Below are 25,296 nucleotides of genomic sequence, written 5' to 3'. Positions count from 1 at the left end.
GGGCTTTTTAAGAACTTCTTGGAGCTTTTGCTTTGAACAAGGGGTGTCAGAGAAGTCCAACATCTTTTTATATAATCGTGGTACTGTTACTGTAGCCCTTATGGCTGGTCGTTCCAATTTGAGTCAGAATCTTGATGTCTGAGTCACTTTGGTATCAGAGCACGAAGAATTCATCACATCACCAGTGTGTACAGTACACATACTTGTACGCTCAGCGAGAGCTACAAAATACGTACTGTACAAGAATGCGGTACGCTTGGAAGATGTTCTTCTCATTGTGGTTTGAAAGAGCTGCTTCACATTGACTTATTGCAAGAAGTTGATGCGAGGCACGTCTATTCAGCATCTTTTGTTCCATAACTGTCATTGTCAAGTGACGTTGAACTAGTTTGTTATCGATGGTTGAAGGTGACTCCCATATGTTTTGCATTAGCAAATAAGTTGCAAAACAAAACAAAACAAAGGCAATAACTTTCCCTTCGCATTCTATCTACACAATCAATCTATTTAAACGCCCATCCACCTCTTTAATTAGCTAGTACTTGTAGTACACTTCCACACCTTTTACTCATCAATCTGGTTCCCCATGAACCCTGATTCACTTACGCTCACACTGCATAGGCGGCGATTGCTCAAGCAGGTCTTCCTCTGTCTGTCTTAATCTTTCATCACAACCATGTCTTCCAAGCGTGCCGTCAAAACCATTGTTTCCTCTATTCAGAAGCTCTACCCTCGAGCTCTCGCAGACTCCTCTTGGGACAACACCGGCCTACTACTGGAATGCCCTCTGGACACCGAACCTGAGAAGGAGAAGCTCAATGTGCTGCTCACCATCGATCTGACAACCTCTGTTGTCGACGAGGCTATCCGAAACAACTCCGGAGTTGTTATGGCCTATCACCCTTTTATTTTCCGAGGCCTCAAGTCTATCACCCAGTCGGACTCCCAGCAGCGATCTCTGCTGCGACTTGCCCGGGCTGGCATCTCTGTCTACTGCCCCCATACTGCCGTTGACGCTGCCGTTGGAGGTGTCAATGACTTCCTGATCGACGTAGTCTCTCTCGGAAAGGAGAACGAGGCCTCCCGGGAGGTCTGCCAGCCCGTAGATGGCGTCCAGGGACAGGAGGGTGCTGGCATGGGCCGAGTGGTGCGTCTCAAGGAACCCATTACCTTCTCCGAGCTGCTGAAGCGAGTTAAGACCGGTCTGGGACTCAAACATGTCCAGGTTGCCCTTACCGAAAAGCACGAGAACCCTGAGGCTAAGATCTCTTCCGTGGCCGTCTGTGCAGGTTCTGGAGCCTCTGTTCTGCGAGGTGTTGATGCAGACGTGCATTTCACTGGCGAGCTTGGCCACCACGAGGCCCTAGGTCTCATTGAAAACGGTACCTCTGCCATTGTCTGCGGTCACTCCAACACCGAGAGAGGCTACCTCAAGACTTTCCAGACTCTGCTGACCAAGGAGCTCAAGAACCAGCACGACGGGGAGGTTGAGGTCATCATCTCTCAGACCGACAAGGACCCTCTCGAAATTGTCTAAGGGGATTGTCTACAAAAAAGGGGATGTATATAGTATCGAACGAATGGATGATGGAGTATTGAACGATGTAAGATGTGAGTACTGTACTGTAGTTATCGTCCGTTTCAATACTGAATTGCAGTGATTAGAGGGTTCTGAGCAGTGTATAAAATCTACTCTTTTGCAATAATTACAATGATTACTATATATTCTCTAATATCGTAGTGTACCTTTGCAGCTCCATCAGCATACAGTCATAAAATACATACTAACGTCACCGATATGCGTTGCTATCCTCTACCAAGTAGTATGTAATTTGCAAAATAGCTAAGCATGCCCATACTTTACACACCATCAATCCTCCTGGTACAAGTAGTACGGACACCCATGCCCATACTTTGTTATCCCTGCTTGCTTTACTTCGTAGTTGAAAACAACCGGAGAGCTGTCTTCCCTCATGCAGCACTTGTCACGTTTATGCCAATCGTATGGTGTAGTCCTCTCCACTAGTGGTAATGTATCGAACCCAAGGGTAAGAAGTGTACTGCAGCTTCGGCTCGACAATCTTCAGATATCGAACCTGAATACCCGAGGTAGTAAAGTAAGGAATGGAGAACTTGACTTGGATGGGTCTCTTGCTCTTAGCCTGCTCATCAGCGTCCTGAACGGAGGGAAGACCCAACTCCGCTCGCATGGAGAATTCTCGTCCTCCTCCAAACTGCTTGATCTTCCACGTGACACATGCCTTCTCAGGGTGCCACTTGATGGAACCTGCGGTAGCAGCCAGCTTAGGCGAATCGGCATCTTCGGGAACAGGAATGTGGATTTCGACGTTGTTGGCCGTCGATCGCTTCTTGAATTGGCCACGGGCCTTAGCCAGAATCTCAATACGCGTGTTGGAGTACTTGTTGATCTTGCAGTCAACCCAAATCAGCGGCTTGACGGTGGTGTTGAGGCGGTAGCTCATGAGCTCAAACTGGCCATCCGGAGGGATGAACGAAATAGTTCTATCGTTCTCAAATCGCGAAAGTCGCACACACTGGTGGAACTTGACGTCCTCCATCTCGATGCTCTTTCCTCGAGATGCACGAGCAGATCCGCCCGATCCGCCTCCCCCAGCACCGGTGTTGCTCACATGGTCAAACAGCACCTTGTCGTTAAGTCCCAGTCGCAGTTCAGGCATACCAGAGAGGTAACATTTCATCTGGACAGAGCCGAGAACCTCAGAACGCAGAACCTGGCCCGAAGGAGACATCAGCAAGTTGACAGCCTCAACAACATCCAAAAATGCCTCGTTCTTTCGGTACTTGATGCCTTCGGAACGCCAAGACACGGCGTTCGTGACAGCCATAGGGGGTCTTGGTTGCTCTTTTGGCACCTGGGCGATTTCCATGGCGATTTCGAGAATGTGGGACTTTTGGGTGATGTACTCCTTGAGGATCTTTGTGTCGGTGGTCTGTGGGAAACCGTAGTCCATCAGCTCGTCCAACAGCTCGTAGATGAGCACAAAGTTGTCTCTGATTGACTCCTCCTCTAGACCCTTGAAGTATTCTGTCAGCACCTGGACGACCCGATGCAAAAACAGCAGAATCTCGGCGGCATTAGTGTTGCGCTTCGTCAGAGCCAGCAGGTACAGGTTGTTGTGGGTAATGTACAGGTAGTTGACTCCCTCATGGGTGAAACACGGAGGGACGACAGGTGACTCCTCCTCGGCCTGCAGAAGCAGCATGGGGAACTTGTCGACAGCCGACATAGGGATGTCGCCGCGGTAGTTTCGCGATAACAGAGGCTTTCCCTTGAGGTCCAGGAAGAAAATTGCCGACGCCATTGTGTGCTGTGTGGTGTTGTAGTGAATGTGGTGATACGTGTGAGTTTTGACGTGGAGGTAATTTTGAATCACGTGATGCACACTTTGGAGAGAGCGTAGTTGGGTGGTGCGAGGAGATGGAAAAGTGAATGTTGGTGGAATTAATAAAGAGGGGCCTGCGGTGTCTTTGGTGTTGTTCTTTGACTAAATATGAGGGGGCCTACACGTTGGATGAGTGTGCTGTTTTCTACACGGATTATCGTTTTTCATCTTTGGGCTTGGGAATGTGGCAGTGTCCGGGTTGGGAGATCCTGACTAAGAGAGATTATGAGGAGGGCATAAGGGATAGGTTCAAGAATGATTGCATTGATATCATCGTAGCTCGCTGTGTGATATCATTGACTCAATTGCTTCAATGTAAATTGCAGCAGTCCCTGGAGATATGCCAATGTGGGTACTATGAGACCGCACCGAAGAGATTTTAAGTACTCGTACTTTTATATGCCACCAAACGGAGACACTAGAGAGCTCGCATTGGATACAAAATAAGATCCTACTTGTACAAGTACAGTATGTACACTACAGTACCGGAAGTTGTTTCGTAACACTGCACACTGACAACGAGATGCTTACTTGTCTTCTCTGCGCGTGTATTTCCTTGGGTAAGGTTCTGAAGGGAGGACGCTTCAGAGATGCAGGCGCTACAGTAGGCCAAGTTACACTGCTCTATCACCACATTTCAATGACTCCTTGACATGTCTGATCTGACTAACCTGCTGGCCGAGTTGTCGCGTGTGCAACCTGCAAACAGTACGCCTTTCTTTACTCAGAAGGACCCACTGAAAATCACCACCTATGCCGATGCTCTCAAATACACAGTCCATGAACTCACGAAACGGCCTGAGTTTCTGACTGAGGTGAAACGGCTGATGATAGAGCAGCAGAGACGACTGGCCCAGCTCGAGAAGGAATACAATGAGATCGATGCGAAAATAGAGGCCCAGAAACGTGACTTTGAGAAAGTCGACAACATCCTAGCATCAGTAGGAATCGGAGGAGGAGGGGGGGGATCCAAAAACAAGAAGCCACCCACGAGGGAGGAAGCCGAAAAGGCATTCCATGCACATGCCCACAAGACGCTGACAAACATGTACGATTACATCTACAGGCGTTTTGAGGAGCTGAAGATCCCTTTGTTCTACACTAGTCCTGAAGCCAAGGCAAGAGGAGGAAAGCGAGTGAGAGAGGGCCAGAAGGAGCTAGTTGAGTTTCTCGAGATTTTAGTTGAGTAAAAGAGGTATTCGTTAAAGAAAGATGCAGAAAAAAAAAGAAAAAGATGCGTGAATGCAAGCATACCAAGCTTACAATGATCAATAATGACCAATGCCCACACATCTGTCAGCTGCTGAACTGCAACTGGGAACAAAGGAACTCGTACTTGAACGACAGCCAGAACTATTATAGAGGTGGAAGCATTAAAAAAAACCACACTCAACTCCCTGGTCCAGACTGCATGATCCTGGCGCAACTTACACCAGTCCCGCCCCATAAATGGCTTTACGTAGGAGTGAGTTTCATAGGAGACAAGAGTCAGTAAGTAAGAGGTTTATCGACACAGCTTGGCCCATTGCAAGACAACCGCGTAAGTCAACTGACTGAAAAAATTCTATAGACTTCCCCATACACACTCATCTTCTATTGTCTCATCTGGGCAACGTGCCAAGACAACGGTCATGCAGGGAAGCTAAGAAGGGCTGAAATAAATCTAGATGGTGTGTGTAAGTGGCGTGGAAAGCGACGTCCTAGGATTTGAGAATTGAGCATAAAGTCTTCGGTGCAAGAGGGGTGATCGAGGTGAGCTTGTAGGGTTACATTCGGAAGAAAAGCCGTGCGATGGTATTCATAGAGAGACGCTGCAAGTAAAGTCCGAGAAAGGGATGGGGAAGAGGGTCGTATCCAGGTAAGTAAAAGAAACAACAATAAGCTGGTAACACCAAAAGACAACAACTAGTACAAGAGACACCGAACGATATTCTGTACTGACATGTTCCTCAATTACGCTCCATGCTCAATACGTTGCAAGTAGAAGATTTACTGTAGAGTGGAACTACTGTGAGCTGTAACGATAAGTTTGAGCGAAGAAGACGAGAGTAGAATATTTTTGTCGGTTATGTACCGGTACGACTTAGCAATTGTTGTACAAAGTAAGTATATCCCCTCATTGCTCTAGGCATGGTGTTGGAGACTGAGCTGCTCCATATTATGCCAAGTCAACATGGCTTCGATATTGGTGGGACGGTGGTTGGGCCACAAGGAATAACTAATCGAGCAACGGTCCGTCATAAGCACTCAATATTGACCTATTGTATGCACTGTACTACAAGTAGAAGCCTGGTGACTGACCATCAAAATTTTCCATGCTTATTGCTAATTTCAATCTGTAGACTCCATTTGGTTCGGACGACAGATAGGGACCCCCACTGGCCTTGCAAAAGTATGTCACTTGCAAGCCGAAGCTTCAGAGCGCGGAAGAGAGCACCAATAACCACTGGGGTTAAAATCTTCGCTCCCCATGCCGATCTACTTGTAGCTGCACTTTACTCCCTATCCCACTCTGTGATTCAAGACTTGCATGATATGACTACTGTACAAGGCACAGGTTGTAATATCGGGACTGAACTTGGAGGCGTTGCTATGAGCTTGTCGCAATAGTGACATGCGTTCATAGCAATTCGAGGCGGTAAAAGTACCGCTCTAGACTACGATACAATATTTATAGCGTCCACAACTTTCATTTTATACTAGCGCCCTGAAAGAGTTGCGAAGTACAGTATCGTACTTGTACAGTAGCCGCGAGAGAAAAAAGACACGATGGTGGATAGGCAAGCCAAGCCGCTACTAACTTTGCTACAGCAGATACGATGCGCCAGTGTGTACAACCGAGGGTGGAAGGAGACGAGAATGCTTCCTCTTTGTCAACACGGAAATACCATCCAGGCGAGGGTAGAGTTGATAGACCCTAACGGTCAAAGTTTTGCATAGGCCAACGGAAAGAATTTTACAGTACGTGCTCGTACTTGTATGCGGATCATAGAGCAAGACTATTTATTGTACGAATCAACGAGATTTATCACTTACAAAATTTTCACCGTCGTCGTCTCGATTTCTCCCAACTTTACGGTCTCTTTCAGGACATCTTCATCATGCGTAATTTCGCAACACCTGGCAAATGGCTCTGCCGGTGTGATAGAGTTGGCTTTCGGCAAAGCCAAGACGGGAATATTGAATGTAAATGGGACAAAATGGGAGTACGTATGTGACAGAAGCAAAGGGGGATGAAACAGAATCGAAAAAACTCCACAAGAATATAGCGAACATCCCGTATTCTTTACATGACATCATCGTTAGCATGTTCATACATACGTGTATGCAGAACGTTCAGCCCGCTTAAGTTGGCACTATTGCGAACCAACACACTTTCTGTGAGGGAAGACTGCAAACGTAGAGAGGCATGGACGTTTGCGAGCGAATAAAATAGGCAAAATCAACAGCTAACTGAAGGGAAAGCCTACTAGCGATAAAACAGACCAATCTAAGATATATCACGTCTTCATCTACCGCAGAACGTCTCGCCTAGTGCCGCAACTTGACACCTCAGAATTTGACCCACCAATAGAAAACTCCCAAGAGCTATATTTCGTTGCAGAAACTGTCTGCGGAATTGGCTTTGACTTCGGCACGGCTCTGGGTTGATGAGGGGTCTACGACGAGTAATCGTTGCCACAAAGTGATAATACTAGTTCTGTACAATAATCCCCGTTTGTAGGGTATTTCAATTAGTTTCAACCCGTCGATATGAGCAATATTAGTCTCTATTATCACCTGCAAACTTCCAAGAGACCCACATTGTTTGACTTCGATAAACTTCGATAATAGCGCTTGGCAACGTTTAACAGGTCTGAAAGTGGATGCAAGCGCTGGACAAGGAATTAACGCCCCACCAGAATTAAAAATTAGAACAGGCAAAACGAGAAAAAGATTACCTACGGTACCAAAATCACGACCGCACCAAAACCTTCTCGGTCGACCAACTCCAACTACTTATAACGTGCGCCGTCGCTGCTCAATCGGCTAACACACACAAGCACCAAACACCTCACCCATGGAAATCTTGCTATCGCCTTAAACAAGCGTACTTTTTGCAGTGCCTAATCGACAAGAAACAAAGCCGACAAAAAAAACGAAACAAATCACCACTACTGGTACCGCCATGACCTTCTCCACCCACGTGTTTGATTCGGAAGACCCTGAGCACCCCAAGCTGCCCAAGGTCTTTCTGGAGGACACCGACAACAACGAGTCTGCTCTGGTCTTTGATTCTGAGGACGATGAGGAGGAGGAAGGGGACGCCGCTGAAGAAGGAACTCGATCACGATTTCTGTCCTTTGGACGAGCGCGACCTCGAACCCCTTCTTTCGCCACCGCTGAAGCCCCCCCTCTGAGTGTTTCTCCTTCTGCAATCAGCAACATCCGACCCAGATCTCCCAGCAATGTGTCTCCCATCTCTCCAGTCTCCTTTGAGAAAGATCTCGAGGCCCAGGACACCTCTGACGATGCTGGTATTCCTGGAATCATGCTCACTAGCCCAGGAAGCGAAAATTCACCTGGTTTGCAGATCGAGGAGCCTCGGGGTCGAACTTACTCGTCAGCCTCGTCTTTCCGACCCAAAATCGGTTCAAAATCGCCCTCAGTGCGACGAAAGTCGGTCCACAGCAAACCCTCGCGTGGACACGAGCCTGGTCTGAACCCTCTGCTGTCAGATACTTTGCAGCGATCTCTTGGATCAGCCGTGACCATCGTCGATTACTCAGCGGATCGATATAAGGTGATCCACGGAGAGGTGCATCGAAACAAAGAGACGGATAAGTTTGAGCAGCTCTTGGATGAGAAACCCTCTTGGAGTAAAGTCCGATGGATCAACGTCAACGGTCTGTCCTACGAGGCCATTTCTTGCATTGCCGAGAAGTACAACTTGCATCGTCTGGCTCTGGAAGATATGGTGGATATTCCCCAACGGACAAAGATCGATCCTTATCCCAACCAGATCTTTTGTGTCGTTCCTCTGCATAAACTGATCGCATTTGACCCCTCTCGAAGATCCAAGAGAGGTGGCTTCAGACGATTCTGGGATTCCAACGGTCTAGTGGAAATGAAGGACAACCTGAAGCTCAGTCGCACATCGACCACTGCTTCCATGGCGTCCAACAACAAGTCCCAAGTCAAGAACCGAGGCTACAGACCCCGAACAGACCCCACATACGAGTTCGAACCGGACTCTTTGTCTGCAGAAATTGCCAATGTCGCCATGGAGACCATGTACGAGTGGCATACACCTATCTCTTCGGCCAAGCGAACCGCCTACCTAAACTCCAAACGTCCTCTGTCTGCCCAGAAGCGAACTGTGGGTATGGAACAGGTCAGTATCTTTTTGGTGAAGGGAACTAATGGCGAGGAAGGCACTGTGATTTCTTTTTTCGAACACTCTGCTGCTGATGTCGAGCGACGAATTCTCGCACGTATTTCATCGTCTTCTACAATTCTGCGAGAGTCGTGTGACGCCTCCATGCTTCTACAGGCCATTCTTGATGGAATTGTCGATCTCATCATCCCCATCATCATTACCTACCAGAATAAGATGGCCGATTATGAGAGTAAGGTGCTTCAAAAGCCGTCTTTAGGGCTCTCTCAGAACCTGCACCTGTTGGAATTCTCTCACAGATCATCACCCAGAGCGACGCGCGCGAAATCCACTTGCGGTTTGCCCAGGGATTTTGGGACGCCGAAGAATGGGGCGTTCTCCCACACAATGGAGCGTTTGCTGGCGGAACAGGAATCGAGGCTTGGGCCTGGATCGAGGCCTCATCCAAACAGGAAGCCAAGAAGAAGTGGTTCGGACTGGTCAACTCGCTGTCTGGACTTTTCTGCGCCTCGCTGAACTTCATTGACTCGGCCCACACAGTGGAGCCTCAGTTCACCTTTAAACAATCATCCACAGGTTCCAACGGAGCGAACGAAACCACAGCATACCTGTTCTCGGGCGCGCTTCCTGCTGAACCTGTCTGCACCGAAAACCTCACTCCTTTCATTCGACTGCTCCCTTGCAAGGGTAAGGCTGGAATCTCTTCTCTTCTTGACGGACACAAGATCTTCGACTCCCAGTGGCAAGGTATGGCCATTGACGTTCATCGAGAATGCACCGATGAGGAAGCCTGCAAGATGGTGCTCAAGCAGACTGTAGATGCCGTGGTCGATGTTCCTCGTCAATTAAGACGAAACAAGCACCCTATCCCCGTACCTCTTTACGGAACCGACTTCAGATGTGACACCTCCAAGCCCTATGCTAACGACTACATCTGTTTCCCTCTCGGTGACCCTACCGAGGTGTCCTGGAGTATCCGGGAGATCTTCGGGCGGCCTATTGAGGGAGCCTGTAGAATCGGACAGGGCTCCGTCAACCTGGACGTCCCTGACGGATGGAAGCTGCAGAGCAAGTCTGGTGAGGACGGTGAGATTCTGGACACCTATCCTACACTGTCTTTGGCTAACACTGACTCTCTGGACATCATTCTGTCGTCCGATAACGCCACCCATGTGTCCCCTGTGTCGTCTCCTCCTGTGTTTGCCCAGCGGTCTTTCTCTGGCCACGGACAACAACGAGGAGGTGTTCGAACCGCCTTCACCAACCCTTCTTCCGAGCCCGTCACCTTCATCTACTCGGAAACTCTGCCCTGGTTCATGCGGTTCTACTTCCACACCATGAAGCTCAAGAATGTGGATGGAGTTTGGAGAAGAGTGATCTGTGCATGCTGAGATCAACTATCGCCCCTATCACCACGGTTGTCAACTCTCTGCGTGGCTTCCACGCCAACGGTTCCCACGTCCCTTCGGTCAATTCTACACCCAGTTCTGGCATGGTTTCTGAGCTCGCAAAAGTCTACCTTGCTGATGTTGCTGATCATTCGCAGATCTTCACTGAAGATCTCGATATCATGCGAGCTGGAACTAAGAACATGACGGATCTAATCTTCAATACGATCACATCAAAGTCTAATGACCTGCTGACAATCATTTCTTTCATCACTGTTATTCTGCAGCCCATGACTGTCATCTCGGGTATCTTTGGTATGAACTTCGACGAGTTCCCTGAAATCCACAACCATGGAGTCTCTTACTACTGGTACTCCACTGTTCCTGTGGTCGGAGGTCTGCTGATTCTCATCTTCTTCAAGTCGTGGATCCTTGCCTTCCTCGAATGGATCAAGATTAACATCATCTACGGATGGCGAGGACAAAGACGACGTCGATACTCTTAGGTGATCGGCAACTGGCTAACTTTTTTTATGTATTAATATATATTGGTTTGGTTATGTAACTACTACTGTACACAATTTGGATAACACCAATATACACTATCTATACGTTCCATACAATCATCAATATATTAAATAAGGTACACGCGGCCCTTACTGCTGCTTGGCAAGCCACTCGCCAACAACAGAGCCATCTCGCTGAACCCAGGCAGCTCGAGACTTGATAAAGTCCTTGGCCTGGCCAAGAGATCGGTCGAAACCGTCGAGGTCCTTGCCGACAAAGAACTCTTCCACGTCGTCAAGAGCCTTCTGAGAAGCAAACTGTCGAAGGGACAGCTTGAGGTATCTTTCAAGAACAACCATGTTGGCTCCAAGCTTGGAAACAACTCCATGGTCCCAGTTGGCCTTGATGAACTCCCACTGGGCCCATCGAGCCTTCTTGTTGTTGACAAGAGAGCCACCGAGGAAATGTAGGTTCATGGGAGCAATAGTCAGAAGCATATCGACAGACTTCTTGATCAGAGCAGGAGACTGAACGGCACCAAGAGAAGAGAGAACAATCTCAATAGAGTCGACAGAAGAGGGGTCCTCGAGCTCCTTGAGTAGTGCATCAAAGGCAGCTGCAGACTTGGAGTCGTCAGACTGCGAAACTGCGGCTCGGAAGACGGGGATTCGAATGGAGGGATGGATGGCAGTCTTGTCTCCGGCTGCCCACTTGTCGAACAGGGAGGTGAGGTGAGAAGAGACAGCATCAACACCAAGACCAGCAGCAGTGCCCAGGAGTCGGGTTCGCAGCTGGGAGTCAAGGAAGTTGTCCTTGTTAGTGAACTCAAGACCAATCTTAGAGGTGATGGGCTCGATCAGCTTGGCAGTAAAGGCGTCAATAGCCTTTTGGGTCTCCTCAGACTGCTCGAACCAAGCCGATCGGATTGTCGCCATGGCGTCAAGAATGGATGTCCACACCACAGGGTCGTCTTCACCGGAAAGCTGAGAGATGAAGGACAGAAGGCCAACAGTGGAAGCGTAGCCAGCAATGGAGGTGGCCAGAGCGTCAGAGATGATACCAACTCGGTCCTCAGAAGACAGCTTGTCGAGATGCTGGCCGAAAGACTCCAATCGAGCAACAGAGTAGTTGCATCGGTAGAAACCAGTTCGGTTTCGGTTCAGCTTGAAGAAGCCGTTGTGGGCAACACCAGAGATGGAAGTCTCACGGACATCGAAAGAGTCGGAGTTACCGGTGGCCTCTTCGCCAGGGCCTGCAGAGGAAACCTCAAGAGGGACCCACCAAAGAGTTTCATCCTCATCAGGCTTAGCATCGCCGGTAGTGAGGAACCGGTTCTGCTTGAGAGTGGCAGTGGAGCCCTCATTCTCGGTGACGGTGATGACAGGGTAACCAATCTTCTTGATCCATGACTCCATCAGGGAGTTGACGTCTCGGCCAGAGACCTCCGAAATCGCGGACCACAGATCGGCGGTATGAGCGTTACCGTAGGAATGCTTCTTCAGATAAGCAGCAACACCCTTGAGGAAGGTGTCAACACCAAGAGTGTTGCCAAGCATTCGAATGGTGGAAGCTCCCTTAAGGTAAGAGATGGCATCGAAGATCTGGTCAATATCCTTGGCAGAGGTCACAGGAACCTCAATAGGGTGAGAGGCTCGCACAGAGTCCAGCTGCAAAGCGTCCTCCATGTTCTCAGCCACGAAGGCAGTGAAGACGTGCCAGTCGGGGAAGAGTCGGTCAACAGCGTACCATCCAACCCAGGTGGCGAAACCTTCGTTGAGCCACAGCTCGTCCCACCAGTCCATTGTAACGAGATCGCCAAACCACTGATGGGCAACCTCGTGGGCAACAACGTAGGCAACACGCTGCTTGTAGGCGGCAGCAGAAGTCTTCTCGTCAAACAGAACGGCAGTGGTTCGGTAGGTAATGAGACCCCAGTTCTCCATTGCGCCGTGAGAGAACTCATGGCATGCCAGCAGGTCCATCTTGGGCAGCATGTAGTCGATCTCAAACACGTCGGAGAAGAGATCAATGACTTTCTTGGTCACGTCTAGAGCAAACAGGCCCTGCTCCTTAAGACCCTTGGTGGTGTAGACTCGGACAGGCAGCTTTCGGCCGTTGTATGATCGCTCGGTAAAGTCCTCCACGTACTCAAATTCACCACAGGCCCAGGCCAGCAGGTAGGTGGACATCTTGGGGGTGGTGTCGAAGGTGACGGTCTTGGTCGCAGCGTCGGCTCCATCAGCGGGACCCTTGGAGGGACCCTTGGAGGGGCCCTTGGAGGGGCCCTTGGTGGCACCCTTCTTTCCGTCGGTGGGGGCCTTAGAGGCGACCACAGGCATGTTGGAGATAACCTCCCAGGCTTCAGGTACAGTGATGGAGACATCGAAGGTTGCCTTGAGGTTGGGCTCATCCATGCAAGGGAAGGCGGCTCGGGCATCAGTGGCCTCGAACTGTGTGGACAGCTGAATCTTGTCGTTGCCCTCGGGATCCTTGTAGGAGGACTTGTAGAAACCGGACATGTTCTGCTGAATGACGCCGGAATACAGGATGGTAGCAGTAACAGAAGTGGCGTTGGCGGGGATCTCGGACTTGAGAGCAATGGCAACGGTGTCATTCTTCTCGTTATAGTCAATGGAATCCACGTTGATTGCGACCTCGGTCTTGGTGACGTCGGCCTTGACCTCCACGCTGTCGAGCTTGAGGTCCTTGGCGTTGAGGTCGATGGACTTGGTAGCCTCATTGACGTCGAACTTGATGACGACTCGTCCCTTGAACAGGAACTGGTCGATGTCAATATCGTAGACGCTGAGGTTGTAGTTGGTGGGCTTGAGGCTGGAAGGGAGAGTATCTCTAGCCATTGTGGGGTTGATGTGAAGGAAACAAGTTTAGGTGTGTTACTAAAGCAGGTATGAATATGCACTTCGGCTTTCGAAAGTTGAGAGACACGGCGCCAACTATAATTTTTTTGGTGCAGACTGGATGTAGAAGAGACATCAGAAGTGTGATGTAGACAGGGTAATTTGTTCGAGAGAGTGTGGTCGCGCAGTTGCTCTTGAATTCGTTGTTATTTGCTATGGCGCTCGTCGTGACTGAAAGACACTTGGGCTTGTATCACAGCACCTACAGTTGGTTAGACTTAAGTTCAGGCTGGTCTGATAGTGGAGATACATGAAACCAGTTTAGATCAAAGTTCATGGAAGCTGTAACAGACAGATAGTGAGGAGCAGTGCTACAATTCGGGAGACGCGATATATCCATCTAAGAGATCTATAATCTTAGAAATACATGTTACAGGCAAGGAAGATGGGAGTGATGTTTTTCACCTGAAGTCTTCCTTTATTCTGAGTAAGGACCCAGCCGAAAGAAAGATGGTCTAGGGGTAATGGTCGGTTGGAGCTAATACGGAACCGAAAGGACATGCTAATGTTGGACTTCACAGGAGACTGAGAAGCATGGCTGAGGGCCCATTATAGCCTTGTAATGATACCAGCCAACGAGCCTGTACTTATTGTTTTTTCTAAGAACCTTGACGCCGATAATATGTGCCTCTCGAGAGAGTAGAGCAAAAACTCCCATCACCCCTGTTCAGTGGCTGTACTCGTCTTCATTAATATTGTTGTAGAAGTTAGCTCCCCATCTTTCTCGCCCGAGAAGTGATTGTAGGTTATTCGTACTCCGCTGTCAATGATGTAGATATTGGTAGGTAGCTAGCATCACGAGAGGCGGTGTAGCCCGATCCGGGAGAGTTATGGGAGATCCTGGACAGATACCAAGTGGAATTGGAAGAGTGGCCATTGCATTTTTGAACTTCTGTAGCTGTTCCATCACTCTAGCCTCACCACGTACCATTCCATCATGTTGATGCACGTTGACGGTTGAGCACATGGAGATGAAGTTCAAGATCCAACATAACCGACAACTCCGGATCCTTTTTCAACCTACCAATGTCGTACAAGTTCTGGATTGGCGAGTCTGTGCTCAAGAGGGCTTTCACATGGTTCAGTTTCGCCTCAGTTAATACCTCCTTCTTGAACGTGACAATAGTGAGGTTACGGGTTTGATTGGAGCTCATCTCTCTTGACGACATCATCGAGAGCCGACTTTCTATCTAGGTAGCTGCTCCAAACCAGCGAAATCAGCTCTGAGTGAGCAAGCTTCTCCCGACCTTATTGAAGACGAGTGCGAAAACAGCAGCCCGAGTAGAAGAATCGGTAGTCACATGGTGATGAGGTGGAAGAGAAAGGTGTGGACAATTTCACATTAAAGGGCTTCATTAAAAAAACAACCTGTTATGGATTCATCTCTTGCCTATTGGGGCAATCTCATTAGACAATTTCAGTACGCAAGCAAAGAAGAGCGGTATACAAGACGACGTCATAAAGTGAAATAGTTGAGTCGAGTTAGGGCTGAGATGTAATTATACTAGTAATGAATACATTTAGAGAAAACATTTTACACTGGTTTGTCTGGAGGGTGCCTCACAACACAGATGAAGCCTCTCTACTGGTGTATCCAGCTTATTTGCAAGCAGCTGGGAAGTTTCAACCTAGAGATCTCAAGACCAGAAGCCATACCAGATTAAGGGTCAATGAAGGAGTTCTTAGAAACTTCGTTCGCCCACAAATAGCTTTGTCAAGAATTGGTACTTAACCAACCGACCTCACCCTTGCTTCGAAATTGGAAGCGCAGAAGACACGTGATGTGAAGGACTAGTATTATAGCTATGGACAAGTATGTGAGAACTTCTAATTCTGAGCCGCTCCTTATTAAACAGATGTAGGGAATACACGGCTCTGACGTGGATCGATGCATCTCAGCGTAGCATCTCATGGTCTAAGTGGTAGAGATAGTCTCCAGTGCTTAAGTATTCGGTGCTCATGAAACGCCATCATAATATTCAAATAGTCTATTGTACACTCTATATGGGGAGACTGGGCTACATACCTAGCTCAACATCTCATCGACCTTGGACCTGGTCAACTCGATGGCGGGTGTGCACCATTTACCGCAGGAACACTTGCTTCCCTGCCACTTGTAAGAGCCCAGTTTGGCCTTACATTTGGGACAGTTGAGCTTTCCATCAAGTGCGCCCTTTTCGAGCTCATCTCGCATCCACTCGATGGGCTCTACATAGTATTGCATGCACTGGGGAGCGATTGATGCATTGGCTCCAATACCGTTTCGAGACGACTGTTGTTTGGGCATGGGGGACTTGGGTTCGTGGACAATAAACGCGTTAGAAGAGGCAAGGATTTGTCTAGAGACTTGGGTTAGTAAGGGAATAGAAGAGGGGGCAGATGAAAAAAGAAAAGGAAAAAAATAGGAATAAATAATGAGACGTGTAAAGTAAACAATCTTGTCTCCATGGTTAGACAAGATGTACGTCGAGAGACGGCAGATCAAGAGAAAACGTGGAAAATAGACATCTCACCATCACATCAACTTTGGCATACTATGGATATCCATCCACTCATAGCATACCGGTTACCTCATACTCACCGACACATTCGACATCTCAGGAGAGAGGTCTTCATTGAAGGAGCAGTCTGTTCAGGAGTTGCCTCGGTGGCATCCTCGACAGCACCAGACTGGTTCATCTTGGGTCTGATCTGACGTCTGAAATCAGCCGAGAAGCCCTGGCCTCTGGAGGTCAGCCCCTCAGTCTCCGATCTGTACTTGAACTTGGGTGTAGATCCAATGTTAGGAATACCCTCAGAGTCCTTTTTGAGGATCCATTGACGGTATAGGGGCTTGGAGTCGTCAATCTCGTATCCACATTGCTCGTAGATCTTGAGCTGCTCCACGAAGGAAGGGTTAGGGTTGGCGATCTTTCGTCCTTTCTTAACAAGAGCCAGTCCCTGCTCAGCAGTGAGACCCAGCTTCTTCATCAAGTAAGCGATGACGATAGTAGAAGATCGCGAGATACCGGCCATGCAATGAACCAGCACTCCCGGAGGATCGGGGTTATGCGGGTACTCGAGATGCACGGATTCGACATTCTCAGGGTAGTTCTTGTACTTGCCCGATTCGGCCACTTTAGTCATCCATTCGCCACAGGCGTCCTCGATAAACTTGTTGGTCTCGGGGAAGTATTGCATGATGTTCTCCTCTTCGTCGTCATCCATCTCCACGTGCAAGTGAGTGTATCCCTGGATCTGGTTTCCAGGCAGCTCGCCTCTGACCATGGAGATGATATGGTTGATGTTGTACTTCTCGAAGGAAATGTGAGCAGAAAGGGAGTAGATCGATCCCACCCATAGGGGGATATCCGGAGCCACTCGATGCATAGCCATTTTGTGTCGTAGTGTGGTATGAAAGAGGAGGTTGAGTTGCGATGTTCAGTCACTCGGCCGAGGCTGGTTTTTTTAATAATCCAAACCTAATATAGCTGCAACGGAGGGTGATAGGTGGGGTAAGGAGAGGAAGTTTGTCGTCAAGACTTTGAAAGAAGCCGAGGAGTCCCAAGTGGCGGAACTTGTTTAGAGGAGTTGTTTCATCAGATTTTTTTAATAAATGTCCCTTGTGTACCTCGCATTTTATGTCCTTAGGAGAAGATGCGCTTGTGTCGAGTCGTCTGTCACAGAGTGGGCCAACCCGCAAGAGCCGTCCAGTGCAAAAGACATCAAAGCAAATACTATCAACTTGGAATATACACGTTAAATAATGTCGCATTAATGAATAACTGCTCTTATATGGTCCGAATGTAAACATCATCACTGTCACTCAGTCGAGATGTTATGTACAAACCTGCCAATGACCAACAAAAACAGTGAACACAATACAATGATATGCTATTTAATTCAGAGTACCAACCGTCAAAGGACGGGCCCTCTTTCGATCCAGGATATCCTGGTAAGCGTTGGCACACCCATAGTGAACCACAGTCAAATCAGGGAACACACTAACAACACTGTGGCCAAGTCGTTTTAGACAAATCCGACACATACGAGAGTCAGTTACTCGGACGCTTTGCGCACGAGTCTCGAGATACTCCTCCTCGACGCTGACTGCATACACCTTCTCCAACGAGGTTCGCAGTCTTAGCTGGTTAGCGGTAGCAGTGGTGTTACGAATCTGTGAACACAGGAATGGGTAGATCTCTGAGATCTTGACATCGTCACTCAGCAGATTCAGAACCTTGGCAGGGTCCATTCGAGAGCCCTGGGAACTCAGAAGCTTGAGCGCCGCCTCAATGTTGGGCTTGGGCCCCTTCCTGGGAGGAGTCAGCAGAATATCCAGAAGTTCATGCAGCGACTCCAGACCCTTGACAGGGTCCTTTCCATACAAGTCAGATGCATGGTTCTGTGCCTTCATAGGACTGTCCATGTCATAGACGTAGATTACCAGAGCATCATGCTCCTGATCCATCTTGGAAAGAAGCACAGCTCGTTGCTCGAACATCTTCTTTGGAACAGCAGAGTAGACAGTCTGGGGTCGATAGTGAGTAGATCTGCCGAGAAATTTGAGCAGCTTTCGGGAGAACTTCTCCTTGTCAGAAGCATCGTCTGACTTCTCAATTTCACGAATGTACAACAGTGCCAGATCGTTGTGGAAGCGAACAGTATCGTCGTGCTTCTTGTAGGCAAGATCCTCGAGATACTCAATTGCTAAAAGAGAAGAGACGTCCTTCAGGAACGCAACCACTTTATTTCGAGGCAAACTGGTAGCCTGGTCCGTATCCTCTAAAAATAGCTCTCGTCCATTTTCAATATCCTCCTCAATAGGCACCTTTGAGAACTCCAAAATGAGGTCGATGTTATGTGCATCGAGCTTTTGGAGGTACGAGATGATGGACTCAGACGTGAACTCATGATTCTTGCCCTTTAACTCAACCAGCAGCTCCAAAGCATCTTTGTGAAGACCCTTTCCATAGTAGAAGTCGATCAGTTCCTTCCATTTGGATAATTTGGACAACTCCGTCTTCACCACAGTAGGATCACAATAGTTCTTGACACGGAGAAGAGGGCCAATAAGACCAGGAGAGACTCGAATATAACACTGGAGAAGGGATGTGTCAACAAGAGCCATAGCTTGCTCTGCATTACCGTAAATATCGTTGGAAAGTTCGACACCTCGGTAGTAAATCTTCTCCTGAGAAGTCGTGATCCGGGTCAGCTTTCTTCGAGTGTCAGTCAGAAACACAAGAAGACTGGTAAGTGCAGGCGAAGGCCGGTTAGCCGTGTGAATAGATGCGGTGTCACGAGACGAAAGAGTGATAGAAGGTGCCCCAGGAGACATGGAGTCTTCTTCATTATTCTTTCCGGAACCGTTGGTATGATTTTTACCCTCGCCTGTTTCTTTGTGGGTGTCATCTGCTTGGGTTTCCTCCTCTCCATTGACTTCATCCTCGTGGTGATCCACATCGCCAGCATCTTCGTCATCTTGCAGCAACCCTTTACTCAGTTCTAGAACAAGCTCCGGAGGAGCACTTACTTCCGAGAAAAGCGACATGGAGTCCTCGATATCACCATTCTCATAAAGGCTGGTGGCTTTGAGAATAATGAGTTCTCTCAGTTTCCGTTCCTTCAAGCTCTTGCCCTCCTCTCCTCCTTCAGTCTCATTACCCGTTTCTAGTAGAACCTGGTCAATCTTGGACATGAGAGAGATACCCTCATCAAGGAAGCCCATCTCGATTATATTGTCGATGACAGAAATGTAGTCGGTAGAGAACAGCCGAATCACCCTAGTTCCGGTGGCAATGTAGCTGATCTTTCTGTTGTGACTTATGTGCTGAATATCGGGGATAGTGATCTGCTGAATAAGAGTAGTGGTGTATGGGTTTCGGACTTCCACGTGAGATGGAAGAGCTACCAATAGGTACGGGTGCACAATTCCAACAGCCGCGGGAGCAATCTTCCAATTGAGCTTGTTGGTGTAGTTGAAACACAGCTGGTGAGAATGATCATGTCGGTGTTTGTTACGACCGGCATGTGGGGGGTGCTCGGCAAGTACCATATCATCGGATATTCCGCCGTAAGAGGGCACCAGACGTCCAGTTTCGTCCAGGTATGCTGAAGTAGTGTCTCGAACCAGCAATGCCAAATCATCAGACAGCCGCACTGCCTTAGGCCGAGGGGAACGGGACAAGCCGATATATGACATGTATCCAGCAGCCTCTTGAGTTCCATGGTAGGCCTGCAGATTCGTAGGTGGTGCAGCCTCTATAAATTTGACTGTGTCTGCGTATCGTGAGAGTTCCGCTACCAGAGTCTCTGAAGGCAGCATGCACACCAGAGAGTGCGTGTTGAGGAAGGTCACAGCCCGTGCCTTATCGGGGAGAGTGTGTTCTCTGAAAGACGAGAACTCAGTGTCGATCCATGTGTACACCAATAAACGTCTTTTGATGGGAATAGCCAGACGAGAAATGACACTGGGCGAGTCGTCATCGACTCGGTCGTCGGAATCTGAGAAGTTTCGGATCTCATGAGTGGCGTCGACCTCAGAGATGGATGCAAACCGCGAAGCTCCCTTTGATTTCTGCAGTGTCTCCTCTATGCTGAGAGATCCGATGGAAACAACATAAATGAGCGATCCAGCCAGGACAATTAAGCTGCGGGTGTCTCTGATGACCTCAATCTGGGTCACTGCTCCATTCAGATTAATTGAGTCAACTTTTGTGATGGAAAAGCCATCCTGAGCGTGAGGGTCGGTCACCAAACAAGACAGTAGCACTCCTGACTGCAGACCTACCAGCAATTTGTCGCCGAAAGAGCTGATGCATGTGATTTTGGAGCCTTTGGCCAGTTCCCGCACTTGTTTGTGTATCTCATCGTTCTCCGCAGCCTCCTTGGACTCTCCGAGGTTCAGTACATGTACTGGGTTGAATGCCGATGTCATGATGGACAACTATCCCGTGAAAATGAGTGTGGGGCGATTGGAGAATAGACGCGTGTAGTTGAACAATGGGCCTAGCTTGTGTTTGTGTCGAATGGGTTTTAATATCGTGAGCACTGACGGCTCCCGAGAAATGTTGTATAGATGGGGAATGCAGTTTCACACTACAGTGCCTGGAAGCTGCACTATGGCTGGGCGCACTTAAGGTTGAGATACGTATGCGTGGTGGTGTAAATTATTGACAGGAGTAAGGGGGCGAGACCACGAACACCACCTCACATCATGAACAAGAAGACGAAACAACAAAAGCTCGAGACAATTCATGACGCCCACGCGAATCTTGTTACAACATTGAAAACTGCGCCCGAAGCTCTTGAAAAGCCTCTGCTACAATCCATTGCTCTGATTCACACGAATCACAAGAATATCACCAACCAGGCTCAACATCTGGAAGAGTCCACTGAAAAGCTGACCAAACTCAACAAGCAGCTTCAAACAGTAGCGAACAACGGCGACACCAAACTCAGAGAAACCGGCGACGTCCAGAACTGGGCTGAGATGGTTGACGCGAACATCAGAATGATCGAGAAGACGATTCAGATCAGAAGGCAGAACCAATTGTAAATTGGAGGTTGTTATCTTGGGGTGATTCCGCTATCCTTGTCATTCTTGCCTGTCTGATATCTCTAAGATCCAAATACCACCATCACATGTGACCGTCACGTCTGAATCGTGGTATACCTTCGACAGTCTCCGTAATGACAAATGGGATTACGCAGGCAGTACACAAGCCCCAGCCACATCTTCGATTCTACTGTCTAGGCTCTACTTCAGTTCAACTGTCTTCGAGTATTCCGTGTCAAGGGTCGATAAATCTACACAGACATCCGAGGAAGTCTACATTTAGCTCTCTACCCGTCTAGGGGAATGCGGTGTGGAGCTGGCACTTGAGCTTTTCTTGAAGTCTTCTGAAGCTGTTCCGCAGGTATATCTGAAAGGAGCGAGCGACATACAGGATAATTAACGATCGCCAACACTGCTTCACTAAAGGGGAATACGTGGGCCAATCTACACTATTTTGATCAGTGTCGCTCCAATGAACTTCAGCTCCAACTTTTCGAAGTTATCCACTTGGACAAAACACAGGGGCGAGATACAGACGCTCGTGCAAAGTCTTCGTTGTTATAGGAACGTGGTGTGGACCCTCATTTATACAATAGATGTAATAATAACAACCACACACTGTACAGTTACAGTATGTATTTTCTGTACATCGTATAGTCGCGCAGTACATACGACACTTGAATGTATGGGTACCTTCTGTCTCAGTACGAGTACCGGTACTTGTCCAATACAAAATAAATACCGTACTTGTACGAGTACATACTTTCTACAGGTATTGACAGACAGAGTACATTAACCTACTTATGCAGTAACGCCAGTTTATCATTTGATCGCACTAAAAGTAGTTCCGTACAAGCACCAAGTCTAATCACCTTTCAGACGGACCATGATTCTTCTGTACTTGGCTAATATTGGCGGTTCGAGACTTGGACTTGCTTTTTACACCATCCAAGCCGCGTGATTCAGCCGTACCTTCAAAGACACAGGAAAGCGTTGAAGTATGCAAACCTCCATGTTACTCTGCTCATCGCTCGTCAAATAAATTATTAAATTATATAAAATGTATGTATGCAGTTCAATACCAGGACTCCTATGCAAATGACCATGCAAATCCAACTAGCTATTGGGCCACTGGCCAGTGGCCACCCATCCGGCCTTCATTACCTTGAGCACAAATGCAAGATTAAGCGGCTTTTTGAGAGTCTTGGTCTTGTCAACCAGTCGTTCGTAAACCATGGGGTAGCCCTCTTCAGGGATATCCTCGAATCGGACAGTATCGCTGCTTTCAGCTTCGGCGTTGTTGCCACCCTCCTCCTTTTCCTTCTGTTCCTGAAGAGTCTCAGGATGGGGTGTAAGCCAGGCAGCCCGTCGTTCCTTCCACAGTCGGTATCCCTCGTTCCAGTGGGCTTCTTCGTCCTCCGAGGTCATGTCTGACTCGGGGAACAGAGTGGCCGGATCCGACGTGATGGAGGTCGTGGCCTTATGCAAAGTGTTGATGTTGTTAGTCGAGTTATTAGTGTTGATAGAGGGGGAGGTGCCGAGAGAGAGGGGAGGGAGTTGGGGAGCTCCTACTGTTCCAGTAGGACCAGCGCCACCGGTTCCGGGGCCCGTAATTCCGCTGAGAGCCGCGCTCAAAGACCGGTCTGCGCCCGAGTCCGGTGCGGGGGTGATTTCCGACGTGCTCATGTTCTCACGCAGACGAGCAAAAGACCACGACCCGGATTTCAGAGGAGCAGGCTTCTTGTCGTGGAACAGTGACTCCACTTGTTTGTGGACAAGCACAAAGTCCACGCGTTTCTTCTTGGGCTTCTTGGGGTTTTCGTTGGACGACGACGAGTCCAGTAACAGGGTGGAGGACACGGACGACGACGACGACTTCGTGGGGATGATTTTCTTCTTGTCCACACCGGCTCCCTTTCGCGCTGAACCTGCTTTGGTCGATTTTTTGCTGGAGAACCACGACGCAAATTTTTCCTCCAGTCTTTGCATGGTAGACTTGGGACTTTTGTTAGTCTGGTTGAGAGAGGAGGGAGCGGCAGATGTCGGGGTCGACGAAGACAACTTTTTAGCGGGCGTCTTGGAGGGCGACGAGTGGGCGGAAAAGCCGAGCGAAGCCATGTCGCGCGCGGCCGAAGGACCCTTGTCGCCCATCTGAATCATGGGGCGGTGTGCGTCGGGGGACGATGCCTGGGTTGCCTTTTGCTTGGGTTTTTTGCTTGGGTCCACAGAAGTAGGCAACAAGGTTCGCCCGCTTTGGTTTTCATATGCAAGAGGAGCTGCAGAACCTTGCTCTTCTTTTGTGGCCAGCGGCGGCAGGTGCAGATGCAAATCTCCCACAGACTTTGAGTGCCTCATGGACGTAGGTGGTGGCAGTTGGTGAGGCTGACACCCGGAGGGTTGCGTCGGTGGGTTCACGGAGGCGATGGTCGACGACTGTACCGTTCGCAGTTCGTCCACGTTGTCGAGCGTGGTGGACGACACGGAAGCTGTCAGGGGACCGTTGAACTCCTTCTTGAGCTCGGAAAACTGACGGGAAAAATATCGCTTAAGCCGGCCCTTTGTCGGTACTTTGTTGGTCGAAGAGTCGCTAGGAGACACCACGGGCTCGGCAGTTAATACCACTTCTTTATCCAGATCCATGGGCGCCACTGTTGTTGCTTGCGGAGTCGGTGTTTGTGTCTTTCGTCGCGGCTTTGTTTTCTTACGTACGACAACGTGGCCATCGTCAGACTCGTCAGATGAGGTGTAAGGAGTGAATCTGGGCATGGACTGGCCGGGTCGGTGTCCCGTCATGGCCATATAATTTCGGGCATATGCTCCCCTTGAGGAGAATCCTGGTGGGCCCTGGTTGCGAGGATCCGAGTAGTAGTAGGGTCCCAGAAATGAGGCCATTTTCGGGCTGGAGAGCTGGGTTTATCTGATGTGAATCGGGTGGGTGTGTAGCGAAATTGTGGTGTAACCGGTCGGACGTTGCTTTATCGTCGTGTGGGCCAGGGAGAGGTGTACGTCGTGGGCAAATGTGTTTAATCAAGCAGTCGTGTAGCTACACAACCAGAGCAGACGTCACTCAGGCTGTAGAAGAAGCTGTTTGTTGATGAAGTTGATGGTGCAAAACGCAGTTGAAATGGAAGTGAAGTGGTGAGGGAACACAACAAGGTTAAGAGTGAAATCTTATTTCGAAGGTAAAAATGCACCGGCGAAAAGGAAAAGGCGAAAAAGGCAGGGCAAGTAAAAGGGGAAAAAAGAAACGATGTCAGAGAAACGATAGAAAAGAAGCTTGCGAGCTGATCTATAGAGGGGTAGCATGGTCTCTCCGCGGATTGGGACCAGCGCTTGTCCTCCTGACGCCACGTCACTACTACTCTGGTTGTGGGGAAAGCTGGTTTGTTCTTATACAAGCAGCACACTCACGTTACTCTGTTATAGGTCCCCTGCAGGCTTTGAAAAGAGAACTTACAGTGAGCGTAAAAAAGGAACCACGACATTTAACAACGCGATAAGATGGTTGTACTTGTAGCATCTTGTCAACACTGTGAGACAACAAAGAAAGAGACACCTGATCTGGGGGATGTGAGGTGTGCTCACCGATGAGGAAAAAGTACAGGTAGCTGTACGAAACACATCTGCCTTGTATGCAACAATTGATGGTCGGCGGCCCTAGCCCCTACAATTACATTACCATATCAGCTCTATACTTGCGCCTGAAATGTATACAAGCCGCGCATCGTACACTTGTAGGTCGGCTGTTTAGCATTTCTAAATTGGGATGATGTCTGTTTCCCCACACGTCTGTAGCCAGAGACCAATGGAAATAATGGCCAAAAGAAAATACGAAGGTGCTGACAAAACTCAACAGAAGGTCTTCTTTTGGCCACAATTTCAATACTGTACTCAAGTCTGATCTTCCAGAGTTAGCCCAGTTTCATAGAACACAAGACCACCCCTATTACTGTGAGCTATTTTTATACACACACTATATCCCTACTTGTAGGTCCCAACACCGCACATACACCGAGAGTCTGAAGGTCAGGATTGCTGCTTGTGTCCGGTAGCTACTAATATTAACCGTACGTACAAGTACTCGTACCATACGTTCATTGGTGAATATCACCTGCTCTCTGTACTCCTTGTTGCAAACACT

The 25,296-nt window shown here is 48.7% G+C and overlaps 12 protein-coding genes across 12 annotated transcripts; 7 read left to right on the top strand and 5 right to left on the bottom strand.

Annotated features, from left to right (window-relative positions):
* Positions 1-676: 676 nt before the first annotated feature.
* Positions 677-1,537, top strand: YALI1_B15509g (uncharacterized protein; the record flags this gene model as incomplete). The annotated part of the gene is made up of 1 exon (XM_500770.3): positions 677-1,537. One exon carries the CDS (start codon positions 677-679, stop codon positions 1,535-1,537), a length of 861 nt encoding a protein of 286 aa, XP_500770.1.
* Positions 1,538-1,991: 454 nt separating this feature from the next.
* Positions 1,992-3,344, bottom strand: YALI1_B15482g (uncharacterized protein; the record flags this gene model as incomplete). The annotated part of the gene is made up of 1 exon (XM_500769.1): positions 1,992-3,344. The coding sequence occupies one exon, from the start codon at positions 3,342-3,344 to the stop codon at positions 1,992-1,994; it is 1,353 nt and encodes a 450-aa protein (XP_500769.1).
* Positions 3,345-4,078: 734 nt separating this feature from the next.
* Positions 4,079-4,615, top strand: YALI1_B15475g (uncharacterized protein; the record flags this gene model as incomplete). The annotated part of the gene is made up of 1 exon (XM_500768.4): positions 4,079-4,615. The coding sequence occupies one exon, from the start codon at positions 4,079-4,081 to the stop codon at positions 4,613-4,615; it is 537 nt and encodes a 178-aa protein (XP_500768.4).
* A 940-nt stretch (positions 4,616-5,555) lies between these two features.
* Positions 5,556-6,035, top strand: YALI1_B15460g (uncharacterized protein; the record flags this gene model as incomplete). The annotated part of the gene is made up of 1 exon (XM_068282071.1): positions 5,556-6,035. One exon carries the CDS (start codon positions 5,556-5,558, stop codon positions 6,033-6,035), a length of 480 nt encoding a protein of 159 aa, XP_068138172.1.
* A 1,558-nt stretch (positions 6,036-7,593) lies between these two features.
* YALI1_B15440g (uncharacterized protein) lies at positions 7,594-9,318 on the top strand (the record flags this gene model as incomplete). The annotated part of the gene is made up of 1 exon (XM_066094204.2): positions 7,594-9,318. One exon carries the CDS (start codon positions 7,594-7,596, stop codon positions 9,316-9,318), a length of 1,725 nt encoding a protein of 574 aa, XP_065950276.2.
* A 233-nt stretch (positions 9,319-9,551) lies between these two features.
* YALI1_B15420g (uncharacterized protein) lies at positions 9,552-10,193 on the top strand (the record flags this gene model as incomplete). Its single annotated transcript, XM_068282070.1, has 1 exon — positions 9,552-10,193. One exon carries the CDS (start codon positions 9,552-9,554, stop codon positions 10,191-10,193), a length of 642 nt encoding a protein of 213 aa, XP_068138171.1.
* A 653-nt stretch (positions 10,194-10,846) lies between these two features.
* YALI1_B15380g (uncharacterized protein) lies at positions 10,847-13,555 on the bottom strand (the record flags this gene model as incomplete). Its single annotated transcript, XM_500767.3, has 1 exon — positions 10,847-13,555. One exon carries the CDS (start codon positions 13,553-13,555, stop codon positions 10,847-10,849), a length of 2,709 nt encoding a protein of 902 aa, XP_500767.3.
* A 2,086-nt stretch (positions 13,556-15,641) lies between these two features.
* YALI1_B15346g (uncharacterized protein) lies at positions 15,642-16,990 on the bottom strand (the record flags this gene model as incomplete). Its single annotated transcript, XM_500766.3, has 2 exons — positions 15,642-15,954; positions 16,197-16,990. The coding sequence occupies 2 exons, from the start codon at positions 16,988-16,990 to the stop codon at positions 15,642-15,644; spliced, it is 1,107 nt and encodes a 368-aa protein (XP_500766.2).
* Positions 16,991-17,492: 502 nt separating this feature from the next.
* On the bottom strand, positions 17,493-20,534 carry YALI1_B15310g (uncharacterized protein; the record flags this gene model as incomplete). The annotated part of the gene is made up of 1 exon (XM_500765.3): positions 17,493-20,534. The coding sequence occupies one exon, from the start codon at positions 20,532-20,534 to the stop codon at positions 17,493-17,495; it is 3,042 nt and encodes a 1,013-aa protein (XP_500765.3).
* A 279-nt stretch (positions 20,535-20,813) lies between these two features.
* YALI1_B15307g (uncharacterized protein) lies at positions 20,814-21,155 on the top strand (the record flags this gene model as incomplete). The annotated part of the gene is made up of 1 exon (XM_500764.2): positions 20,814-21,155. One exon carries the CDS (start codon positions 20,814-20,816, stop codon positions 21,153-21,155), a length of 342 nt encoding a protein of 113 aa, XP_500764.2.
* A 134-nt stretch (positions 21,156-21,289) lies between these two features.
* Positions 21,290-21,555, top strand: YALI1_B15301g (uncharacterized protein; the record flags this gene model as incomplete). The annotated part of the gene is made up of 2 exons (XM_068282069.1): positions 21,290-21,448; positions 21,496-21,555. 2 exons carry the CDS (start codon positions 21,290-21,292, stop codon positions 21,553-21,555), a joined length of 219 nt encoding a protein of 72 aa, XP_068138170.1.
* A 716-nt stretch (positions 21,556-22,271) lies between these two features.
* On the bottom strand, positions 22,272-24,047 carry YALI1_B15275g (uncharacterized protein; the record flags this gene model as incomplete). Its single annotated transcript, XM_500763.3, has 1 exon — positions 22,272-24,047. One exon carries the CDS (start codon positions 24,045-24,047, stop codon positions 22,272-22,274), a length of 1,776 nt encoding a protein of 591 aa, XP_500763.3.
* Positions 24,048-25,296: the final 1,249 nt, after the last annotated feature.

Source organism: Yarrowia lipolytica, chromosome 1B (assembly GCF_001761485.1).
Source record: "Yarrowia lipolytica chromosome 1B, complete sequence".
Taxonomy (NCBI): domain Eukaryota; kingdom Fungi; phylum Ascomycota; class Dipodascomycetes; order Dipodascales; genus Yarrowia; species Yarrowia lipolytica.
The sequence above is the reverse complement of the archived record's forward strand: the minus strand, read 5'-3'. Positions and strand labels throughout refer to the sequence as shown.